The 20119-nt window shown below is 46.3% G+C and overlaps 1 protein-coding gene across 1 annotated transcript in view; it reads left to right on the plus strand.

Moving 5' to 3' along the window:
- The window catches only part of LOC131268126 (high affinity cGMP-specific 3',5'-cyclic phosphodiesterase 9A), a 39397-nt gene that overhangs the window by 10722 nt on the left and 8556 nt on the right, over positions 1-20119 (plus strand). The window contains exons 2-4 of the mRNA XM_058270800.1: positions 6693-8404; positions 14297-14622; positions 18593-18744. Coding sequence (XP_058126783.1) covers positions 6874-8404; positions 14297-14622; positions 18593-18744 — 2009 coding nt within the window. The 5' untranslated portion in view covers positions 6693-6873. The remainder of the gene's footprint in view (positions 1-6692; positions 8405-14296; positions 14623-18592; positions 18745-20119) is intronic.

Raw genomic sequence — 20119 nt, forward strand, 5'->3', positions numbered from 1 at the left:
GGATGCTTTCGCGTTTCGACCGGTGAGGTCGATTGCACGCATCGGCTCCTCGGAACTACTGCTTCCGTTCGCGGCGTGTGTTATTCCGGATTGACGGTAGTTTGCGGTCACTCGAATAGACAACCACAGTTTCGGGAAGCAATTTCACGCTTTCGCCTCCGGGAACCAATGGATTTTGTGTTTGTCTACCCGTGCGATGGGCTTGCTGTGTTGTCGGTGGTGAAAATTGTGAGATTCCATAAAGAAACCCGTGTTTGAGAGCGTTCGCAGGCTTGTTGGCAAACTAAATGGAAACCTTTGTAAATTGGCTTAGAAAAGTGTGCGCAAATGTGTTTTTCGTAGAAGGTACGTTTAATGAGTGCTAGTGTTGAAAACTTAATTTATTGAATTGAATCCAATTCCACTTAGTTATTTGTGAATAGTTGAACCACAGTTTATCGTTCTCAATTAAACGTACTTCGGTCTAAAAGGCGCTTAATTCCTTGTGAGTTTAATTCAGCTAGATTTCATATGATTAAAAGTTATTCCTTCATCTTGTTTATCAGTGTCAATTAAGTTCGTACTTTCATGAAAAGTTTTGCGTTTTGCAATTTCACCTCTACCGACGTTGGCTCGCACATACTTCGCATGCACTTCCATGCCACGGAATGCAACGGTTACCTGCCGCCCACCCATCGTCGGGAAAGAATGTATGAAATATTTGCCTGAAGTTCATTAATCGTGTTTGCCTTCACCCCTCCCCTCCGCACGCCCCGTTTGCTCGTAGATGTTCCACCGGTGCCTCGGATGCCTGAGCGAGAACTTGGCGTGGAAAATTATGGTGCGCTTCCCTGCGGGGTCGAGTAATTATGAAATATGTTCCATCGTATCCAACCACTCACACATGCACATTCCTTCGCACCCGTCAATACGCGCACCAACCGCAGACCGCTAGGCACACAAATACGAACGGATTAAATTTCCGATTTTCCGGCGATACGTATTGGAAAAGCTGCCTTACATTGTCCACCAAAGGCTTTGCATGTTTCCGCGCGTGTGGGTAGTGTGTGGAAAATTGGAGTGGAGTGGGAGATTTTTGAGAGGGGAAATCATGCAAATGTGATTGAATGAGAAGCATATTGCTTTTTATTTTTATTTGCCATGACAACGAACGATGGCCTGCAGGCCATGGTTTCCTGAGCGAATGTTGTCGATGGCTGATAATTGAATGCGAAAGTTGAACAAAGAGTACTCAGGTGTTGTTTGTTGTTAAATTTGTGAGTTTTTAAGCTTAACTTGAAAATATAATTTTGCCGAGTAATAATTGAATCGAATTCCATGTGAAATATAATATCGTCGGCTGTTTCTTCTGTTATGTTTCCACGATGTTGTTATTGTACACAAAAAGCATCCATTTGCAACAGACAAAAATCAAAATGCAACATTATTAATAAAATACAACCAACAATGCCGCCGTATCGTCGCTTGGGAAAAATATTTATGATGCCGGGAGGAAGTTTTTGTGCAACCAGATGCAGCACGTCGAGTGTCAGTTTTCCTCGTTTATTTGTGGCCCACCATAGGCTATTATGGACGTAACAGGCTTAAGATGAAATATTTCATGACTTTTCCACTGCTCGTTACAATACAACGAGTTACTTTTTGTGTTCATTATTGCATTTATTTCAAAATACAGCCGTTCAAAAATGGATGATTGTAGATAGTTTGGATTGAAAGCTGTGCTACAAACATGTCAGCTTTTACTTGATGTAACGGTGTACGGTGATTTAAAGAAAATGGTAGAAATTGTAAAAGCAATAAAATAACCGACACCAATATTGAACCATCACGCCCACCGAACGTCGCTTATTATTACCCCAAATTGGGGCCGAGCTCGTTTGGAGCTTACGTCATTATGTGTCGGTGGCATAGCGGGCGAGATGCATTCATTAATTTTAATCATCCCGAGCGGAAAAGCGGATTTTGTCGACCATGCGCACGGACAGGATCAATATGTAATCCGTGTGTATTTCCGTCCATTCCGTCGGATCGAATTGTCTTTCGCACGGACTTTATGTGCGGCCATCGAATTGGTTTTGATTTTTTCGAAGCCGAACCTCAAGGGAAACCCTTTGCGGGTGCACACGCTGTGTGTAATAATATATTCGTTCATTTAACATTCGACTGTTCCGTGCCTTAATGTCATTCGTTTACTTGTTTTTTTTTTTTAATTACTGGTGACTATTTAAAATTAAGAGCAAGGGTATTTATATAAATCGAGGTTTAACTGTTATATTAGAATGTAACGTAATATTGGACTATTATAATACGAGAAAAGAAAAGAACACACTGAAAATGTATGCCATTATTTACCATACATTTTTGCAATTCCATTCCACTCTCATATGCTAAATAGTCTTCAGTAAAACTGTGTCTCAAACACGGAATGGACTACATACAACTTTATTGACATTAACGCTGATCGATTGCATGATTGAACCGTTCAAAATAATTAACGACTGTACATCAAATTTCATTGAAATATGCAGGTAGGAAAGGTGAAAACGATCTGAGGTATATGGCAATTAATTGACATGTATGACTGTAATTGTCCGAATGGCAGTTATGTGCAGCGGAATAAAAAAAGGATTATTGCGTAACAGATTCCCAAAATCATCGCCGGTCGTGTTTTGTCCCAAACAACATTCCGCTCGAGCAAAGATTACATAACCACCAGGTCGTACAGATCCGGGTCCGCCGGTAACGCCACCGGGTAATTGGTTGGTTCGGAAATCGATTAATCGACGGTGGTGACGGAAATCATCTTCCCTTCGGGAAGCGGGCGTTCCCGGGTTATAGTTTGTGGAAAGGGCGTAGTAGCGGAGGTTATCACCGTTGAACCCCCGAGGGAATGGGCACGATCATCCCATCCAACCCGTGTCGGAGAGCCGTGGCAACAAAGTAAAGGACCGTGGCGTGGTTTTTGTTCGAAAGGCAGATGGACGGCGATACGTTAATTAGTGCTAATGGTTATCTGAGCCATTGCGCTTCGCTTGACATCGCGCCGTTGGCCCGGTGCCGGACGGCTGATGCAATGCTGCAGTCGTACAGATAAATCAACAGATTGACAACCAGAATATGTTTGTGTGTGCGTTTGTGTGTGTGTGTATGTGCCACGTGACAGGTACCCCGTGGATGACCTCGAAAGGTAGGTCTTTTTCACGAACGACCAGGCGCCTCCATTGGGAAGTTTATTTTTACGAGCCTCGTTTTTTTTTTCGCAAAGCAGGTCCGGATCACGAATCATCAGTTTGTAGAATGCTGATTATTTCAAACACGGTCAGTGTGTGCGGATCATGCCCATTTTACTTTACAGCGTCCCAGCGGACCCGTTGCGAGCACTACCGGCATGTCATGTGCAGGTGTCCTTTTTCGGTTCCTTCCACTCCACCAACACAAGCAGCACCCGCAGGAAAGGGTTTCGATGGGATCAAATATTGAAGGGTTTTAAATTTCGCTCCGAACGATACGACCGGCAACACGGACGCACAAACCGGTCCCGTCCGCCATTAGGTGCCCTCCGAAGGTGACCGAACTTACGGAAGTGATCGTAAACTCACCGGCGCTCGTTCGCTTCCGTGCACGGAGCGGCTTCGAAAGGTTCATCACAATCCAATTAAACTACCACAGAATCCAATTGCGGCGCGGGCAAAGTCATGAGGAAACCATCATTTCTCGGGTGACCCTTTTTCGGCGTCGCGTATCCAACCGACCGGGCGAAACCTTTCCGGTTCTTTTTTTTTATTTTAAACGAATTTCAGTCCAACGACACACTATGTAAAGAGACGGGCTCGAGGACACCGGGCAAGTTACAAAACGCTGGAAGTTGGGTTGAGACATGGAGAATATCAACCTGTAGCGCTCGTCCAGTGGGCAAGCGAAGGAAAAAAAGTCCCTCTCCACACGCAATCCTTTCTCATTTGTTCGACCCTTCGGTTGGAGCGAAAGTTTTAAATGTGATTACGCTCATATTTACGGACCGTGTGTCCCGGGAAGTGCTGGTAAATGGCGCACTAACTGCCTTAAAATTTACTCAACTCTCTGCACCCGAGCGATGGACTGTGTATCGTTTTCAAATCCTCACCAAAAAGAAGAAGGGACGGATAATAATCACTCCCTGAAGTGCGGCGTACCAATTGGTTATTGAAATTGCATGAAAGGAAAGAAATTGGGAAGGTTTGGAATGGAATACGGGAACCGTGCTGTTGGTATAATGCGATTCGATTATTTGCGGTGAACTTGACCTTACCTTTTTACACGTAAAGCAATAATAAAATAACGGCATCAATGGTCAGACCAGTGGCAAAAACGGGAGGAATGGGAAACCCATCAGAAAAACTTTCTAATCATCATCAAGACGAGCACGATGATTTCGTCATCGGTTGGCTGACGGGAAAGGGATTCAACATCCAACAAGGGTATTTCAACTATCGTTGACAAAAAAGTTTCACAATATCCTTCACTCCGATTTGGATGTTACGCGAGTGGGGGGTGGGGGGGGGGGGGGGCGGGGAAATAGAACCTGCGCTCCATATGTGTGTGTGTGTGTGCATGTGTATTTGAAAAGGTTTTTTACTCTTCTCCGTTCACCCATCTCCTTGCTCCCTGAAGATTGAAAAGTACGATATCCTTGAGAAAGATATCAGGCGACCGAAATGTTTGACCCTTTTTTCCGAGGACCGGGAACCATTTTGACACTTTCAACTGTCAGAGATCAACCACAATGGCCCATCTCCGGGGCCCCGAATTTTGGGGATGCTGCATCCATTTTATGTGTCAAGTGTGGTGGTGGGTCAGGCAAGGAAACTCTTGAAATTTTCCATGAGATCCAACCGCCACCGAAAGGGTCATCTCAATTGATCGCATTATGTGTAACTGTCAAAGGTAAAAATATCAACAAAATTACACTTTTTCTTTCGCTTGAAGTTTGCAAACAATGTAAACTTGTCAAACATGCTGGATCTTGTGTTGTTTGACAGTTTAGGAGGTTTGTTTGTTTGTTTGTTTGTGATGTGGGATCAGTTTGAGTCATTTCATAGGCAAATGAAGTCATTAGTTATTCAACAGCGTGCTAATCCATTAGCGAACGATAACTATTCAACTGTGGTGAATGCAACAATGTTTGAGACGTATCGAGTGAGTTGAAAGACACATCAGAACGCGTTGCATTGATGATAAATGTCTTTTGCCTAACAAGGGGCTAATCACATGAGCATTTAAAGTGCACTTCCTTCGCAGCCTACTGCTCTCAACGGCTGTAAATCCAAGCGAACCCGCAGCGAAATGATTGATAGACAGTAAGCGGAATGTGACGTGCTGTGCGGAACACTTTGTATTATGTTTATTTTATTAGTGTTGTTGGCAGTTTTCCGCATTTGGCACGAAATTCGTCGTCAGTGCCTTTACCGTCTACGTGCGTCACACTTTCCGCCTTGGCACCTTGACCCGAACCTGTCAACCCGGGTCGAAGCACCGGTACTACGTGAGTGTCCGAAAGAATTGTCTAAAATGTGCCCAAAGCACTCAGCTGAAATTAGTTGGATAATTCTATTTCGTCCACCGTGCGTTACGAGTTTCGAGTTGCCGGGAGAGCGGAAACCGGACGAAAGAAAGCATTCGGAGCGTCAAACACACACACGCTACACATGAACCGAAGCGTCCTCGGTGATGTGTTTTTGGAAAGATGGAGTTTTTCTATATGGTTGTATTTTTATTGGCCTTCTGCTTTCTCCATCGAGCCGTCATTGACGAGCAGTCCATAAAACCAACTGCGTGGCCGAGCCCTGTTCACTCAAGTTCCCGGGTTCGGGTTCGCCCTTCGATCGTATCGGAGGACGTGGAGTGGACTTCACAAAAAAGGTCCCCAGGGGAGGGCGAGCAAGGGAAATGGACCGCGGTGAGCAAACAACAGTCCGAACGGGAAAGCTCAACAACGGGCCGCAGCTCAAGCGAGTGTCGAAAGCGGCTTTCGAGCGAGCGAATTTTGACACTTTTGACACATCCGACCGTTGTTAACCCCGCACCAGAAAGTCGACCGGTGCGTGCGGCGGCACCGGGGGAAAAGGGATCAAAAGTCAGCATCCCATTTTAAAATGTTTTAACCTTCGCCCCTCCGAACGGAGGCTACGTCGATATCGGCCTGTCCGTCTGAAATATCGCAAGAAGGGTTTCAATGGAGCTGGACGGGAATGTGAGTGTGAGAAGGGTGATGTGCGGGGCAGGTCACTGTATAAGTTTCGAGTTATTCGAACGATGGCAACAGGTTTTAGAAAAGTTTCCTTCCTCCGAAAGCGAGGAAAGGATTGAGAAGGAAAACCCTGCTGGCGAAGGGGGTGGAGAGGGAAAAACCTGGGTAAGGGGCATTAGTTATGAAGGATTGCTTCCATTTTGCTAACTGAAGAAGAGCTGTAAAGATAATTAGGACGCCACGGGTTATCGTCCGGGTCGCAATGAGTATTTCATAATTAGTGGGAACTTTTGCCAAGGATGAGAAAGGTTCGATACTGTGAGCTGTCGAGAGGAATATGAGACTGTAGCTTTTAACACCAAACGGCATCGTAAGGTTCTTTTGTAATTACTTCGAATCGTTCAATACATTCTGATTTGTTCATTTTCTCATTAATGTTTTCGTTCTTTTCTGACTCTTCTTGCAGACTTCGAATTAACATCCTTGAAGTCCACTAGCGATCGAGCGTGAGAGTTTTAATGACTTCAACTTCCGCAAACCACAAACGAAACTTGAGACCTCGCCTGAAGCCAGTGGCGTCCGAGGGAACGAAGTAAGGCAGCAACAACTATTCCGCTGGCGGCAACGGACGCGTAACGAGCCCTCGAATGTACCATAAGGACGGAACCGTAGATGTGAAGCTATTAGCCGACCTTGGGTACATAGCCGACCGTCTCCGGAATCTCGAGCAGAAGTGGGATCTCACCGAGCTGAAGGATCTGCACCGGCGCATCGTGCTAAAGTTGGACGATCCGCCCACGAGCGTACTGCGCTTACGTCCGACCCTTGCCGCTCAGACGCCAACACGATCGGCACCGCCGCCCACGGTTCCACCGGGGTCGCCGGACCAGCTGCAGCGGGAAGAACCAGAGCCGGACTCCAATCAGTTGCCCGAGGAACTATCACCCGGGACTTCGCTCGAGGAGGTATCGTCGGTGGCGGACGAATGTTGGGCCCGATCGGTCGTCTCGGAGGGCACCGGTGGCAGTGATGAGCGGCAGGACCAGCAGCAGCCACTTCCAGCAGATCACGCCAACGACGACCGGACCGAATTCAGTGATGCCAACGAGCGGGTCCGCAAACTAGATCGGTTGGAAAATCTGGTCATCGCGTTCTATCGCACCTGTGGACGCGGTGAATCGGGACGTGCGCGAGCACACACGCGAAGCAAATCTCACAGCCCCGGTGGACAAGGGGATCCAAGGGAGGAGGATTCGAGAGTGAAGAAGTTTAAGAAGAAAAAAACGAGATCGAAGCGTAACGACGAGAGGTCGGTAGCGCTGGACACGGAAGAGCAACAGCAGGGCGGCCAGTGGCAACCACCGGCCGATCGGGAACGTACTATGAACCAAGGCACCGACCTGGATCAGCAGCAGCAGGATCTTCTCCCGAGTGCAGCATCGACGGTGTCCGACTGCGCGCTACTTCTTCCCACCAACGACGATCCGGCGGCGGTGGAGCCAGCTCTTCCCACGAACCAACAGCCGCCACAGAACATACCATCCGCGGTTCCCTCACAACCGCTGCGATCGATTTACGACGGCGCGGAAGAGGGATTGGCCGCAGCCGATCGGGAGCAGTCGCTCGACGAGGAGGAGGATACGGTAACGCTGACCACGGAAACGAGCAGTGAATGCTGCAGCCAGCAGACGGTCGTGGCAACGGGGCAAGACGACGACGAAGCGGTCCGACCCGATTCACCGGCAAGGCCCCAACGAGCCGGTGCCATCGGGCGCGGGTGCTTCGCAAGGACCGGAATCGGTAGTGACACCTCCAGCGCCAGCGAAGACGAACACGAGGGCGTCAGTGGGTCCTCCGATGAAGACAGCGGCGATCAAGGCGAGGAGAATGGTGCTACCGTACGCAAGGAGAAACTATTGGCTGGACTGAACGGTTCCGATCAACCGACAGGGTCACCAACGACGCGGCGGTGTTCGGGCGCGGAGGGTGAACCGGCAGGCTGTGATCATAGCAAACGGCTGCGAAGGCGAATCTCGGAACTGACGAACAACTTCTGCACGCCGAAGCAGTTCCAGCAGATGTACGATAACCTGGACAACATCACTGACAACGACCTGAAGCTGCTGATTAAGGAACTGAAGAGGAAGATTGAATTTGCCGAAAGGATGAACTGGCTGTGTAAGTATGCCATAGAAGCCTAGTTGAATCTATCTGGAATGGATACTTCATCTGGGATCTGAGATTGGGATCTGAATCCAGATATAGATGTTCACACTAATCCTGAGTGATTTAAATCCCATGTTAACTGACATGTTTGGAATCCGGATATAGGATCTTTCGGCACCCGGATCTGTTTCCTGTCTTCTGTCATAGGACTTCGGAGCAATTTGGGTGGACATCGGAGATGGATCCGGATTGATTCAATAGAATCCCTAAAACGCCGCACTCAGACGTATTACGACTTCATCTGAATTGGATATTGAATCTAGGATCTACAATGAGTATCAGGATCTGGAACCTGTATTTAGATTCTGTTGGAATTCTGTTGCAAAGCCCATATTCAGATCTCTTAGATTCCAAATGTACCATCTTTGAAGGCCGAAAATAGGATTCATTGGGTCCCGGATTTGTCTCGTTGGTGTTGATCTGGAGCAGTTCCGGAAGAAGGTGGATCCGGATTGGCTGGATCGAATCCCTAAAATGGCACACCCAGACTTATAAAAACTATCAGATCATTTTAATTTTGTGGCGAGGATGTCATTAGAGAAACCCTTGTCCTTTACTCCAGATTGTTCATGTTTCCCCTAATTACTTCCACAAACCACTCCTTAATCCTTACGTCATAATGAGTTTCGAAGGGGTTGTAGCAGCGAAGGGTTTGTCATGATTCGCCTAATTACCTACTTGACCCAGTTCGTCGAAATCTGATAGGTTGCCGGTGTGTAATTAATTGAAAATCCGTCCGTGTGTGCGAGGTTTAACACTTGGAGGGTAGCCCTAACAAGGCGTTCCGTAGAAGACATAAGGAAGATCTCAGTTTCAAACGTTAATTTTCGTTTGGGTACTTTTTAAGCCAAATCATGTCAATTTTCATCCAATTTAACAACACCTTGTAAAAAGTACCCCAAATGGTCCTTTAAGTACCTGACTGTATTCAAGTCTCACTCGGGAAAAATAAATCCATCCCAAGTATGAACAAAAACTCCCGTTATAAGCTATCAATTGTTTTGCTCAAAATGGGACGTTTTGCTAACGGAACACCCGTAGTATTCTAGCATTCGTCTCGACAATCGGTGGCCTCGTTCCAATTTTCGTTAGGTTAAATTTTAAGAGCCACTTTAACGTCATACAATTTCAATAAAATTGTGAGTAAAACGTTAACCATCTTCTCACAAACAAAAGGCGGAAGGTAACCTCGTAAACGGCATGCTGGCCGTCGTTCGGCCCGTCGTGCATCCCCTGCTTGTGTACATTCCCATGGGGCATGGGAAAACCTGGTCGGAGTGGTGTTCGGTTTGTGCGTTTTCCACAACTTTTCTTCTCGCGTCCTTTCTGGCGTCCTCATAGTAAACTGCTTCATGGAATGGCATAGCGAAATGGATATGAAGTGCTTATAACCTTCCACCTTACGCTGGATCGTGGCGTTTCTTTGTTGTATGTTCTTTCCTTTGTCGAGAAAGTCTGCAGTGAGCCAAAAATCAAATAAAATTACTTTATTGCTCGTACCATAATTGAAGGACGGCGCGTTTCTAGAGGACAACGCATTGTAGAAGCAAAAGAAACGAATTCCAACAAGCTTCCTTTCTGTGACACCCGGTCCCCTACCCGGAACCAACCATCGGTAAACGATCGGATAAATGATCCGGTTCCTGGGACAAATTTTCCCCAAATCCTCCCCCGCAAGAGGTTTTCGCCCGCAACCGCATTCTTCGCATTGTTAATGGGTCGTTTCACATTTCCAATTGGTTCCGGAGCCAAATTGGCACCCCTCTCCGATATGGTCGGGACAGGTAAAAGGGAAGCCGCTGGAAGAGGGTGGTAGATCTGAACTTTTGGGTCATAAGCACAGATTTTCGGATTCCAAACCCGCCGAGACATGGGTTCGATTCGTCGAAGTTTATTTCGTGGTATAGAAATTTGTTGCCAACGGTTGCGGTGCAGATACGTTTCGGTAAAGGCGTCCCTTTTTTTCGTTTGGAGAAAACAGCTGCTTGTAATAAAGCTTGTTAATGTTTTGGGCATTTTTTTCCCAACGTTTCGCCATCGGACCATGATTAGGGAATGGCTGCAACCCATCCAATTTTATGAACGCTAAGCGTTATGTAAAGTTTTTCGTTTTCAGAATTCGGTGGCTGTTTGCATCCTTTGCAATTTGCTACGATGGAATTATTTAAGAGCGATAAGGTGTAGCTCCCTACGGCCTCCCTGTAAGTAACGAATAGATTGTCTATATCTTTCGAATATCGATGCTTCTTTCTCCGGAATTTCCTGATCGATTCGGGTTGCACCTGACCCTTTGGAACCATTTTCAACTGTCACAGTAAAACACCGACGGTTCGAAGGTTCTAGCGTCGGCGTGATGTATTGAATGGCAACATTGTTCTACATTCCGCCATTGAAAGTCCACCCACGACCATCCAGATCCTGGCCGAAGCAGAAAGTAACGATGGATAGCAACGGAGTTAAAGCCACACACACACACACACACAGGCGACCTCCACGTGCTCGATAACAAACCAATCCCACGTAGAATTGTAATCAATCTTCCCCGGGAGTGTTCCCCCGTTACTGCATGGGGAATTGTGGGCCACCGGGTGTTGTGCGTCTAGAAATAGGACCCTCGGGCGGGTGACTGATGGAGACGGGTGTCGTCTTACGGCTCGGGCGGAATCCAAACGTATTTTTCTATCAAACGAACAACAACTGCATACCAACTCACCAGATGGAGCCACCAACGAAACGCGAGGATATTTTGATGCAAAGCACCGTGTGAGAAAAAACTAAGAGAATGTGGATACTAAAAGGATAATTGGTAGCAAAAGCTCTTTTCCCCCCCCCCTTTTTCTCACGCCATTTTCTTCCCTTATCGTCGCTGCCACAAAAGGGCTCAACGTTGTAAACGCACAAGCCCGGTTCGATTCGGCCCTACGTTCCTTGAAGATTGATGGTTTGACAGTTGAAAGCGCAGATAACGGTCGAACAAGAAGCCGGCAGGTCTTTTACCTGCGCCCGAACAAACGCCGTGTTCGGTGATGAAGAAAATAATTCGAGCGAGTTTGATAAAGCCAAAAAAAAAAAAGAAATTGATATCCTTCCACCGGCCCCGAGATAGCAGAAACCTCCGGCTGGAAAGGATGGATGAATCGCCGTTCGTTACGTTCATCAACCTTGTAAATTTGGCACGGGATAAATGATGGCTTCTTGCCATGGCATAATGGGCGTGGGTTTGGGAAAAAAAAAATTGCGATACGCCATCGATCTCGGGTCGAAAACTTAAAAGCTGACCTTACGGTTTTTTTCATTTCCACCATGAATGGCAAGCACACGAATGTTGAGTAGCATCCTCAATTGAATCGTACCCAACAAATGATATACTGGATAAAGAACCTTTGCTAAACCCGTTTCGTTGCGTATGGCGTAGCATCATCTCATTAAATCGGTTTCCATTTCTCTCTGGTCCGTCATGGACATATCAGTCATTTCTTTCTTTTTATAGACACATTTCTCGTTCTCATCGTAGAACGACGATCGTTTGGTATTTGTACATACTACTTTTTTATGTCGACATGAAAATCCTTCGTTCTCATAATATTATTGTCATTGTTTTAGATACTCTTTTTAGGTTGAGGTCCACATCCTCCTGTTAGTTGTCTCTAAATGCCCAAGTTGTGATGCTCTGAAGCCAATTTTTATCAGCACCATAGCTTAAAAAGAATCCATCCCCTTTTTTAGGCTACAAAACTAGTAGAGACCATGCACGATGCATTGTTCCATCGTGAATGTCACAATTATAGCTCGACATTGGACACATTCCCTTTTTATCTTTTTGAAACAAACCAACCTATCTATGATACGCCACTCTGAAATAACCTGGTATTTTTTTGGACAATTTACACGCATCGCTGCTCGGGGTTGTCGCGTTTGTGTCCATAAGTTCAAACATTTCATGACACATTCGGCTCCAGTCGGCGGGATCCAATAAAACTGTACTCGGATTGTCCTAGTTGCCATATTTCGTCGGATGATTCAATTTTTCATGGCCCTTTTTTGCCCGCTCGAGGCTCTCTATTGTTTCACCACTGGCCAAAGCACGGCCGGCAATTCGGCACTACTCGCACGAGACACGTATCGATCCGCTTTTATCCGGAAAAATGGTCCACCACTTCCACGGTCGAATGGGATGCATTGTTCGAGAGGCGGTTATACTTTTCCACATTGTCATCGAGTTCGGGTGGAAGGCCTCTGCTACTCTTTCCCTCTCTTCCTACAACCCGGGAGGGATTGAGTTTAGTACCATGGAGTTTCCCCCCTGAAGGTTACGGGAGATCCAAGCCGGGCCCCGACATCAATATTCAATCATTGTGCGCATAAAACGCACCCTCGATCCTCGATGGCCTTATTCATTTCGGTCAGGGGGATAGTGCTGTTCCGATCCGTGATGAAGCCGTCCTCCACTTTGTGCGACGGAAATCCCATTCCCATGACCCATTCTAGAACGTCATTGGGTCGAAGCAACACACACACACACACAAAGACAGGCCGAATCCTTTGTTACAGGTAGAATCTGGCTGTGATACAAAATTACCTCATCGCAGTCGCTTTTCCACGCTGCCCTATTTTCTTTTACCATTCTGTTCCCTCGATCTCAACCTTTTCACCATTCTATACAAATCTGCCTGACGCTCCTTGAAAAAGGAATGTTTCAATTTAATTCAGTTCAGTTCCGTGTGTGGCACAACAAATGTACAGAGAAAAATACAAAAGAGTCTAGGATCTAGAAGGAAGATGCTTTAGTTCGGACAATAATGGCCAATATAAAGTCTTGAGATGCATGGTGGAAACCATTTTCTGTTTCTTTTTTCTTATTGATCTGAATATTGTAGAAGCACAAGAAATAGCCAAGGAGTTGTGAAAATCACTAGATGAAAATTTTCCTATGAAATGCTTGGAGAATTGATAGATTTCCACATTTTATTTTTCAGTTGATTTTCAAACGTGTCCATCCATTCATTCTATAAACCCTTCTGATGATGCCTTTTCCATCCCTGAAAACAACCCAAGAATTGTAAAAACCGGTTAGTAAAATCCCCTTACAGTTTCTAAGAAAATCAGTCTGTCCGTGTCGTTTGGTTTGACATCGGAAATTTCCACTCAATACCGCTGGGCCAGGTGCCGATTTTCTTTTCCCAAGTTTAACTTCTCGCCACCGAGGGAGGGGCGGAAAACTTTGACCGCGGACGACAGTTTCGACGTCCCATGGAACTCTCCCGCCACATCTGGCCGGATGGGAGTATTTTCTGTGCATACATTTTTCATTTCCGCCCCGTTCACACCGAATGCTAGTGCTCCTTCGTTCCTCCTTCCAAAGCTTGATACGGAACGGTCTCGTATTTCTTCCCATCGAGCGCGCGGAACATCATCCCCGAGTAAGTCGCTCGAACTGCATGGGACATTCCGTTTCGCTGATGCGCTTATGTCGCGGTTTTCTGTGTGGTTCTTGGGAAAGTGGGAAAAACATCTTTCGCCTCGGAAAAGCGAGGAATGGCTCCGGCATGATGACGTTTCCATTAACTCTGATGGATACACTGAATGAAAGGAAAACTAGGCCAACTCGAAACCGGGGACGTGACTCGATGCAAGCAGGCGGAAGGAGAAGTTAAAAGTTTTCCCGCAAAACATATTTCCCCGATCGGGGATGTATTGAACACGCCAACGGCCACGGTACACTTTTCCCTCTCCATTTATAATCCTGTTGGTGGTGGTGTTGTTTATGAGATTTTTGTTCTTCACGTCAGTTAAAATAAATAGCTTTTTTTCTTACCGCTCCTTTCTCCCTCCTCCGTACGGCAGGTTTATCGAGCCGACCGCGCGGTCCACCCCATCGGAAAACTAGCCTACCAAAGCACACGGACGTGAAGAAGCGCTTCCTGGAGACGTGCGACCGGACGCTGCCGGACGAGGTGAAGAACGCCCTGCGGCTGCCGGCCTTCGATTCGTACGAATGGGAGGACTGGGACGTGATCCACCTGATGCAGACGATGTTCGTCGAGCTGAATCTGCTCGAGAAGTTCAACATACCGATCGAGACGCTGCGCGAGTGGCTGTACGAGGTCTACAAGCACTACAACGACGTACCGTTCCACAACTACCGGCACTGCTTCTGCGTTGCCCAGATGGTATGTAATGAGGAGGGGGAGGGAGAGAAGGAGGGAGGGCAGTTCACTTTAACTAATCAGATTTCCCATTTCAACTTTTCCCGGGGGTTGGAAGTTGTAATGCGCCTTCTTGCCGCCAGGTTACGAATGCTTTTATGTGATATGCAATCTACTTCTTCCAAGAACAACGTACCTTTTTGATGTGTTAATCAACTACACAGAAGATGCGTTTTATTGCAGCGCAATATACCTTCAGGAGAAGTTTGAATAAATTTCATCAGAATGATTGCTTTTGTTTGTACTCCTAGAGTCACATTAAATATGCATGCTGTGAAATTAAAATGATTTCCTGGAAACGAATGAACCGTAATAAACTGCATGCCTTTACCAATAAATGAGGAAAATGTGGCAAGAGCTAAGGAATTCTACATCACCGTTTTAATTTAACATTCAAAAATCCTTTTTTATCTTAGTTTTGCTTCCACTCACAACGTTAACTGTCACATTTTTCTCTTGAAGTGCATTCTAAATTCCCCCCCTCTTTGATTGTCCGCAATTTGCTTGCATACCCATCGGAAATGGCGATAGAATTAAATAGCGCCAATGTTATTCCCTTATAGCAAGATACCAAAAAGTGGCACCTGAAGCGATGCGGTTCTCATTTTCCCGTTCCCTCCGCCAGTCGCCGAAATCACGACCCGGGAATTTAATTTCACGAAGAAATGCTGCACATTTTGGAAACATGAATTTCATTTGCATACAGATGAAGAACGGAGCGAACGGATGATGCCACACGGCAAAAGGGACCTCAGGTGGAGTTCCTCCTCACCGAGCAGGGTGGCTTCCCGGTCGCCGGCTGGAAAACCTGGTGTAATACGGGTGTCGTGAGAATTATCTCATTAGCATTGGCTCCGACCGACGATGGCGCAGTTTAAGCAGTCCACTTATTTCCTCCAACCTTCACCGAGGCGCGAGTATTTGTTTGCCCGGCGTGAATACTCGGTGCTGCAACCAAGTAGGGTAAATAATTGCGTTTTCGCTCTTCGGCAAAGGTTGGCATTTTTCGTCGCTGGTGTCCACCAAAGGAAATTCATCGTCTTTCTCTACCCACTCGAGCTAATAACGCTCGTACGCGAAACGGAACGGCTCAAGTGGCAATCAAATCTGGAATACTGGATTTTCCTCATCCGTTCCACATCCGTCGACGGACACTTTTACTCGCTTCTACGCCTCACGGTGGCGTTTGGAAGTAAGAATTTAATGTCAAACGTTACTGGCTCGAGATACCAGACGAAGTTGTGTTGTAGTTTCCCGCATCAAGAAAATACGTTCACTTTTGCGCAACTTTGTCACTTGTACCTCTCAATGATAAGACTTGGATCAATTAGTCTTAAAAGAAAATTGATTCACGAATGCTTTTTATGGTAAAGATGTTAAAACCCTGCACTGCATCAAATCAAATCGCCCTAAGTGCCATTTCCTGTGCACTCGGAAAGTCTCGTCCGTTCGCTTCCTGTCATCAAAATGCAAAATCTGAATGACGGACACTCATCTAGCGTCCCTTAAATGCAATCGAACGCCGGTTGCGTGGCCGGCCACGACAATGCACCGTCAGCGTAACAATGGGAAAAATGGCATCCATCCGTTCCAGTTGATCGCTCAATCTATCACACCGGTGCACACGGAGAGCAGCATCGTGACCGAGCGCCATCGGGTTGTTTTTTTTTCGGCTCGTCCTCCTTCGACGTTCGCGTCCGTAGGACATCGCAGGTGGTTCCGAACGCAGGAATGGAATACACTTGGCCGAAGGGTGATGAATAGACATAAATAAATTGAAGTCTTCCTTCGGCGGGAATGGACAGAGGGAACGCTAGCGCAGCAAAATAGTTTGCCTCAAATGGACTGAAGCAGAATACTGGCCAAGGGAAGATGGTAGAGAGTGTGCATTCGCAATCGAAATGTGTGTTGTATTATCATAATTCATACTTTCCCTAGTAGTATGCGAAACATGTGTTGATCCTTTCTCGGGATGCACTTTCACAAAACGCAATAAATCTGGTCTTCCCTTGGAATTGATGCCCTCCAAGATCCAGGGTGTCCGTTCTGGACGTACCACTTTCACAGAATCCCATTATGGCAGGGTGAGTTTTGATGGACTTGTCTGTTACACACATTGTCATGCAGTTCTTCTGCGCCGAGGACCGGCTTACCATTTCGATAATGGTGGCGCTGAACTCTAAAGAATACACCCGGTGTCTATCCGCCTCAAAAACTGCACCCACGGTATGTAGATGTCCAGCATATCATGCCACTGTAACAAGAGTTCCAACCCCGGACGAGAACGATGACGCACCGTGAGCACGTTGAAAGTATCAGACGTAAGCCGAACGTGACCCAACTTTTTGAGCAAGAAGCTTGAAACTGCCAACGTTCCGAAGAACCTTTCAAATCTGAGTCATTTCCATTCAGTCCGACCTTGCAGCGATGGTCTATTGCAATCTTCCGGTTCAGAATTTGACTCTGCAACGCAACGTACCTTCCCATCCCATCCATTGCCATTTTGGCCTCCCGGGAAGCTTGACGCGAACTATGAACTACGAGATGCTCCAACCCCGTCCCGTGTTGTAACTAACGCACGCGGGGAAATCGACTCTGATTAATGAGTTCCATAGAGCTAAGATGACGGACCATCCAAGCTGCAATGGTGATGCATCCGCTATTACTTCCGCATATGGGTGGGAGGAAAGGGGGTCGGGTGGGTTGAATAGGGAAACTCGTGGGCCGCTAAATCATTTGGAGCTGGTTGCCGTTTCGCGATAGTGCAAACATATGTCGTACTAAATGAAATTTATGGTACACCGGCGCATCCTACCTCGCTAATTGTGGCTCCATTGTGGAAGGCCGGATGTGTGTGTGTGTTGCTGGAATCCAGACAGCATCTTCGTTCGTTTGGAATTAGTATCCTACATAACGGATGGTGGAAGCCATTACTCATGTTTAGCGCAACTCATATTGTACCTTTCCCGGTCGTACGAATGCAGGTTTCGTTCGCCCTGCCATAGAGCTTTTAAATGTTGCGGACTTCATTTTTTTGTCTTTTTGCTGCTTCGGGGGTGTTGTATTCAAAGGAGCAAAGATTTGGTTTATTTGTTTAAACATTTATTAGACTTTTTCCACGCCGTGCAAACATTTTCTACTCATCCTCCGCTGGAGGATCCTCGGCGGGTTCTTCCTGGCTGAAGCCTCCTTCGTTCACGGCCTCACTGACACAGGAATTGTCCCACGAGTCCGAGTCCTCATCGACGACCGAAGGCCGCTGGCTAGTCGTAACCTCTCGCATCTCTCCATCGTCATCATCCACCAGGCGCTTGAGGTATGCCATCTCGCTTCTGCTCAGCGGACCGATGTGTAGCCGCTGGTCGAAGTAGGGCACCGGAACATGGGCTGTTCGTACCGGAACAAACACGTTCGATTAGTATCGATGGCAAGAGGCTGGTAGTACAGATTCCTACTGACCTGCTGAAACTCCCGAAAGCAGGAGTGTTCCACTGAAGATCGCCAGCAGGAGCAACAATGCGAAATACTTCATCCCGTCGACCGATTGCTTCGAATTGCCCAAAACGTCTGTTGAGAAACCGATGGTACCCAAACGCTTTTATAGGAGACCCCCGAAGCAGTTCCTTGGAAGCACCCACAATGGGGTGATTTTCTCTGATTATGAATGGCAATTTGGGCTCATGCTTCATGGCGCCTGTGTTCCAGAACGTAATCAAGCGTCGGATCATTACCCATCCGGTGGTCATCACCACCAGGAGCGGAAGTCATAGCGGATAGAACACACTTGCAATTACATGCACGCCATGTGAGCTTTCTGCTTTCAGTGACGAATATCTTCGAGCGGCTGACGTCTTCGTCTATTCAATGTCTCAGTTGTCTGGCAAGCTTTGCCCGTGACTTATATCCTACTCCCCTTCATCTCCTCTACTTTCAGATGTACGCCATCACCTGGCACACGAACTTGGTTCAGCGGTTGGGCGAACTGGAGGTACTGGTCCTGCTGGTGGCCTGCATCTGTCACGATCTGGACCATCCTGGATACAACAATATCTACCAGATTAACGCACGAACCGAGCTAGCACTAAGGTAGGTCCAACTACTCAGCGAGTAACACCACAAAACCGCTCGCGTGCGTTGCGGCAAGTTTCGTCTGGCAATGGCATTTTGGCAGATTTTGGCAGCGATGATTAATCAATTACGGCACCCGGAACGTCTGGATCGGGCAACACGCAGTCCTGGGAAGGCTTTCAATGGACCTCATTAGCTGACTCGTGCATGCTCATGACACAGTTTGATCCGGTAGTTTTGTCAAATTATTCCACCAAAATGGATGTGGTCAGTTTGTGTGGGACTTGTTCCATATATAGACCTAATGAACGCGTGGCATTTCATGAATACCAACTTGGATAGTTTTGATTTGTTGGTGTTGTATTGTGTACTTCATTACGAGTTTACTTAGTTTGATTTGATAGAATTGGGTTCATCACAGGAAACTTACTCTTAATGCTGGTAATAATGCTTTTTAAATTTGTAATATAATTTGGATGTCCAATCATCGCTTCTTCACTTTATTATATCGATTCAAAACGCTCACTGTTGGCAACACTTGCGTGAAAAATCAAAATTCTCGGTCGATCTCGTCTTTCACCACTTCTTTATGTTCAAAAGAAACTCCAAAGTTATTAGCAAACTTTAGATCCGAACACGCCCACGACTTGCGTCGCAAGTTCTCATGTTGTAAAATAAACCCAGAGGCCGATGAAAAATTTTCCTAACTTTTTCGGTATACCAAACGTCCAACAAACGCTCCCGGTCTCAGTTCGTGTAGTACACAAAAGCTCGAGTTAAAAGTTTTCGTGGTTGCCGTGCGTACCATTAAATTTTCCTACAGCCCAGCGATGGTCGGGCGCTAAATTACGGTCATTACTAAGGAAATTAAACATAAATCCTAAATTCGAAAGGAGGAGCTGTGATGGTCCACGGTGAGGGAATTTATCCCGAAATCTGTTTGAAGTTAGAAGTCACAGAGGGAACCTCCCGAATGGACTTCCATTAGCTTAATAAATTTGTCTAACGTGGATACAATCTTCCTAGTGATTGAGCAGGCAGCACAAAGTCTGGAGAATTTGTAGAATTCGTAGATTGGGTTGTTTTCCATTCAACGATATTTTTTAATCAATAGTGTAATCTAAATGTTTCTTTTTTTTTATCAAAATTCCTACAGATAATGAAGGTATTCCTACAGAATAACTTCAAAGAACCACATTCATTAAATTCCGATTCTTTGTACTACAAATTTGTTGGCATGTTTTTTCCAATTTTGTAAAGATATAATCTGATAATTCTTCTACTGAGATACTTTTTACGTCAATTCGTTTAAAAATTGATGCGCTTCTATGAAGTTATGAGCGAGAAGCTACCGAAAATAATTGATCCTTCCAGTTGATGGCCGCATTTCAAA

This window comes from Anopheles coustani, chromosome 3 (assembly GCF_943734705.1).
Source record: "Anopheles coustani chromosome 3, idAnoCousDA_361_x.2, whole genome shotgun sequence".
NCBI classification, from domain to species: Eukaryota; Metazoa; Arthropoda; class Insecta; order Diptera; family Culicidae; genus Anopheles; species Anopheles coustani.